The sequence below is a fragment of the Notothenia coriiceps genome, unplaced genomic scaffold, assembly GCF_000735185.1.
Source record: "Notothenia coriiceps isolate Sejong01 unplaced genomic scaffold, NC01 NC01_scaffold00017075, whole genome shotgun sequence".
NCBI lineage: Eukaryota > Metazoa > Chordata > Actinopteri > Perciformes > Nototheniidae > Notothenia > Notothenia coriiceps.
In genome coordinates this window covers 372,441-378,142 of record NW_011349776.1, presented here as the reverse complement: position 1 = coordinate 378,142, position 5,702 = coordinate 372,441, and the positions used below count along the sequence as shown (strand labels likewise).

The following is a 5,702-nucleotide window of genomic DNA, read 5'->3' as shown; positions in this document are numbered from 1 at the left end:
GAATACAAAAAGCTTGCATTTTGAGAAGTATGAGTATAGGAGAAAAAGAATGACCTTTTTGAACATTGAAGCATGGAGACAGGTCACATTAGAAACACAAAAAACATGAGCATTACATTTCCTCTTTAAATTCTCACCTGCATCTGTTGGAGTTCCTCTTGCTAAGAAGAGAAGAACGCCCACAGAGAGGAGAGCAGTTGTTCGTAGTGCCATCCTGTACGATGTTCTTCCTTCATGTCTACCAACACTCCCACTCAGTACTTATAGACGGCCAAACCCTCATTTATAGCACATTCCTGCAGTCCGCCTGTCACTTTGCAAGGACCTCTTTGTTAAGTTATTCACATTCACACATACTGACACTAAAACTATGTTTGCTCTTACCTCACACATGTTGACACACAGTCACTATTAATCTGAGCTTTATGAATAGGGAGCACTGGTATCTCTGACGTAATGATCATTGAGTTGATTCATGATCTGCCTTTATGTGTTCTCTCAGGGCATGCAAGGGTTGTTTTTAGATAATGTATGTGTGCAAACTCAAGCTTATCCCACAGAGAGAGAAAGAAAGGTTATCTGGAGGCAAATATTACATTATGCAATCTGTCTTTGCCCTTTTAAGTTGAATTATATATTTTAGTAGCATATCACCTGTCCCTGTGGGCTGTGTCATTCTCAAGGTGTAAAATGGCCATTTACCGAAGCCAAGAAACGAATAATTCGTCTTTATTGTGCATACTGACTGATACTCGATCACACCAAGGCTGAGTTATTGACATGACAACAAAATAATATTTTTTTACAAACCAAAACAGTCTTTAAGCTTAGTATGATGTATTTAGGTGTTGCACTGTGTCTCTGTCTAACAAAATGGTCATACAGCCATGGAGGCTCGGAGGCACACAGAGACAGAGAGGTTGCTGTGCTGAAGTTGCTCATGCTGCGACGGAAGGGCTCGTTTTAAATTGCTCTGATTAAAAGGCAGGTGCGATTGGCTAAAAATGGTTTTGATTTCCTCTCAAGGGTGATGTAAGCCATGGAGGGCCAGCTTGAACGCGAGTAACCCCGGCAGTTTTACCGAAAATAACCCGGGCACTGCAGCATCAGCACCAGGCAGCTGCGCAGGTGCGGCCTTTAAAGAGACAGCGGGGCCTGAAAGCTCAACAAAACCTTCCTCGTGTTTACACAGACTGACAACAGCCGTATATAGAATTGATAATCGGTGTCAGGCTGTATGGAAACCCGAAAATTACAAAAAACTTCAATGTGCACGAGAGCTTTATCCTAATGTAGCCTATTCCCTTTCATCTCATTTCCCCAGAGACAGCAGCCAAGTATCTCCATAATATACTTAAAAGGTTTAAATTGGCACCCGGGGGGCTAATTTGATTAAATTAGCTAATCTTATCCGGAATACCTTAATGAACTTTGAATTAACTCTAACTTTTATGTCACTCCATTACCTTTGATCAATGCGGAATCCTTAACATATTCTTAAATGGACCTAAAATGGACTATCAACTAAGTTAATTAACATAATTCCCTATCCACTCCTGGTTATTATACATAAGGTTGGGAGGAAGATTTGGAAGAAACGTTCAAAACCAAAGCACTATTTCCCCCCTCCAGTAGCATCCTGCCAGCAAACAGCAACGCCCTGTATCCCAGACCGGCGTGCGTACCACACAGACGCACTGCCCGGTGAGAGATAGCGGAGCTGCTGCTGATGCATCTGCAGAGCTGGTCGCCTCTTGTTGTTCCATCCCTAACACCGGGACTGAAGATAGTAATTACCACTGCTGCTGAGGATGTGTGAGAGTATTTCGATGCGAGTTCGGATCGGATGGATTCAATGAAAGGAATAATCTTAGCCAGGAGGAAAACCATGACAGGCATCCTGCTCCCCTGACGATTCTCGGGTATGCAGTCGTAGTTTGAGGCCGGACATGATTTTAATCTCACGAGTTGCTTTAGTGGATTCGAGATGGTGCACGCCGCACCCCGAGAGATATTGATAAGGTGATCAAACAGCTCTATAACGCCTGTCAACCGAACCGGATTTTTCCTGGACTGTGGCGCACAGTGAGCATCTTGTTTTCTTTTTTTGATTTATTTGTTTGCGCTGACTAACTGTTTTGGAGGATCTTCTGATGTGGCGGGATTGTGCCGTTTTGACTAAAAGGATCAACTGAGCACTGTTGCTCTGAACCAGAGAGGAGGACCAGGAGCATCTCACCTGTCAACACAATAAGAAGTATGTGCAATGTGTGTGTGCGTGTGTGCAATGCAACACATTTTAGGGACTGACTGATAAAACCTTATATTTGTCCTCAGAATCCTATGACTCATCTACCTTTGTTTTAAATGCATATTTTTTCCTTATTTTGCATAAATAGTGTCTCATGTTTTCATTCCCATCAGTTTGTTGTTAACAGGTGCTTTTTGGAGAGCTGGCAGCATCCCTGCTCTCTGACTGAAGTCACTGCAGAGTCGCCACACCACTGCAAAGCCACATTTAATAACCATATTTCATCCCCATATGGGAGACTTTAAAATGATGGCCGTGTGTGTGCTCACATGTCCTAGCTTTAGGGCGGCATGGCAGAACAAGGAGGCCTCCAATCTGACGGAGAGGCCATTAAAGCCTGTCAGGGTTTTACTGAGCTTATATACAGGCTGGTAATGGAAGTTCACTAATGGCAGGGTGATCAATAGGAGCCACGGTCAATTTCCTTCACTGGGCCTCTTCACATGAGGAGATTTTACTGCACATTGGTCAAAGATAGATGGACAATACAAGTGCATAGCAGTGGATGTTTGTACAGAGTGTTGACTGTGCCATATCAGCCCGTATTTACCACACGAACCTTGATTCTGACAAGAATGGTGTCAAGAGGATCTTTTTATGAGGATAACCCGAGCTAATCTTAACTTTGGCAAGAGATGAATTGGTGTGAATATGTTATAAAACCGAAGCCTCAGTAATGTATCTCGGACCCACACAGCCATTGTTGTGTTTATTTCTGTGTTTTGTTATAATTTATTTGGTTGGGGTAGTATTTGTATGCCAATCTTAGGCCTGCATGTAAATGAATATGAGGTTTTTCCAAATGTTTGGACACAAGAAGGTGGTTCTGATATTATTTTCCTAATACTTCACACCATTCCCACAATTGCTTTACAATGAATCTCACATATAATTACTTTTCTTGATTGCATTTCAACATGACCAGATATACACTTTCAACCATAAGGCTCTTTACAGCTCGGACTACTCATTTGAATCACATAATCCTCCTTCATTTAATACAGGAATACTTTCTGTTGTTGAATTAATGAAATAATAACAAGATTCAGCCACTATCACATATCTTCAGTATGGAAATATTGAGAAGAAGAAAGAGTTTCCTAATAAACTAATGGATCAGCAGCCACAATGGTTTAAAAAACACTTCAGACGAGCCGCCTTGCCTAGAAGGAAATGTATGTGAATCAGCAGATTGAGTATGCTGCAGGACTGAAACCAGATCCCAACCCCTCACACTTAAAATCTCATTCCCCTCAGCCAGTCCATAAAATAAAGTGTAATCAGATCAAATCCATCACCTTGTTTCAAGATGGTGTCTGCAGTCATCCTAAAACAATTTCTGCATCTGCTGAGGCACCAGTTTGCAAAGGATCGGCCAATTATGAACCAAAAAACTAATCAATAAGATAAGATAAGACTTTATTTTTCTCTAAGGAAATTGTTGCGCCAGAGTTACAAAAATACAATAAACACAGCAACACAATAATAATATACACTAACAATTCAGTAAAAAGAGCAATTCAATAACTAGATGGTCACATATGTAAATGTTCACAGTATTTAGTATTTAGTATAGTGCCCAAACCGTAGTGGTAGTTACGTAATTGCACGTTATTTATCGAACATTATTAATAATAATAATAATAGTAATAATATTGCACATGATAGCAGAGTGTTTTGTAATGATGGTATTTATATTGCACATAGTGGTGGTGTGGGGTTTCTCAGTTCCCTTGACCACAACATTTTAACCTCCTTATTGACTAATTTAATTATTGACCTAGCTTTAACGCATCTTGAAGGTTCGTAATCAGCATCTCATGTTCTTCATAGATACAAACGTAAGGATATGAGGCTCCTTCTATGAGTGGAGTGGAAACAGTTTTAAACACTGCCATGTTTGTCTTCCTTGCAGCCTTCATCATGGCTGAGAGGACTCTTGATCCGGTCCCTGTCAGCATCCCCATGGAGGAGACCAAGGTCCCCAGTGGAGCGCCTCCGGAGGCCCCGCTGCTCATCCACTTGAAGAAGGTGGAGAACCACATCACGGAGGCTCAGCGCTTCTCCCACCTCCCACGCCGCTCTGCTGTGGACCTGGAGTTCAACGAGCTGTCCTACACCATCCGGGAGGGCCCCTGGTGGAGGAGGAGAGGTACTGTACACAGCTCACATAGTTACCATGATGGATGAGGAGCAAGCGAGCACCACCCGTGGTGATCGATATCTGGAGAGCAGACATTTCATGGGAGGCATTTAATAGCCTTTGTGACATTTAAGACACATATTTTTTCCCCTCAGCGGTATTCTGTCTCTGTTGCTTTGCTCTTTTGTTCGGACACATGTAGCCAAGCCCTTTCCTCACTCTCTCACACACACACACACACACACACACACACACACACACACACACACACACACACACACACACGCACACGCACACGCACACACGCACACGCACACACACGCTTGCAGTTTTTCCACCATGTTGTTGCAGGCCTGAGCTTTGCTGCGCTCAGCAGAGTTTAGACATAGTAAATAATTTACGCTCTCAGGTTGGCACACGGCTCTCCTCTCTTTTCCCCGTGTTGTCTGACGACGGGCGGTGGCAGCCCCACGATTGATCAGCTCATGAAATATTAACAGCATTCCAACCCACCACCTTTATTTATGATGAGCCCCCAACCTTTGGTCATCTTTGGTCATCAACTCAACCAGCACTCTGTACTCTATAACCCTCTCTTCTCTGTATATTTAGCTGGGTGGGGACTCGAGAGCACTCCTTTATTCACGTTGCCCCAACACACAGTATAGGAGGCCCTTACAGGATGCTATTCTCAGTCTTGTGTAATATTGATGTGCATCATCAAAGCCCGGCGCAGGAGTGTTTGTAGTTTCGCTCTAGAACCTGAATGTATGGAGAGCATTCATGAGGAGGATCACAGAGAGAAAGCTTTTTGATGCACATGTTTTTTCCCTTTAAAGGTCACCTATTATGCAAAATCCACCTTTTCATGTCCCTTATTATAATTATTATTATATGTCATTTGTTAGACACTTTTATCCAAAGCGACTTAGGCTACATACATTCAGCACTCTGGACAATCTCCACAGGAGCAATTTGGGGTGAAGTGTCTTGCCCAGGGACACAACGACATGCTGACTCAACTCAAACTTGCTATCCCCTGATTCGAAGTCCAGCACACTATCCACTGAGCCACAGCCGCCTCTTATAAACATGTGTGGAAAGAGATTCTGAAAGTTTCAGCTTTATCCTGATCCATTTATATAAAAACCTGTCTGAAAATGAGCTGATCAGTTTTTGGCCACTTTATGATGTCATAACGATTTGTTGGCTTGTGTAACCATTAGCCAATCACCAACCAAGGTAACC

The 5,702-nt window shown here is 42.7% G+C and overlaps 1 protein-coding gene across 1 annotated transcript in view; it reads left to right on the top strand.

Annotated features, from left to right (window-relative positions):
• The first annotated feature begins 1,712 nt into the window (after nucleotides 1–1,712).
• The window catches only part of abcg4a (ATP-binding cassette, sub-family G (WHITE), member 4a), a 19,060-nt gene continuing 15,070 nt past the window's right edge, over nucleotides 1,713–5,702 (top strand). The window contains exons 1-2 of the mRNA XM_010776615.1: nucleotides 1,713–2,257; nucleotides 4,227–4,463. Of these exons, the coding sequence (XP_010774917.1) occupies nucleotides 4,235–4,463 (229 nt within the window). The 5' untranslated portion in view covers nucleotides 1,713–2,257; nucleotides 4,227–4,234. The remainder of the gene's footprint in view (nucleotides 2,258–4,226; nucleotides 4,464–5,702) is intronic.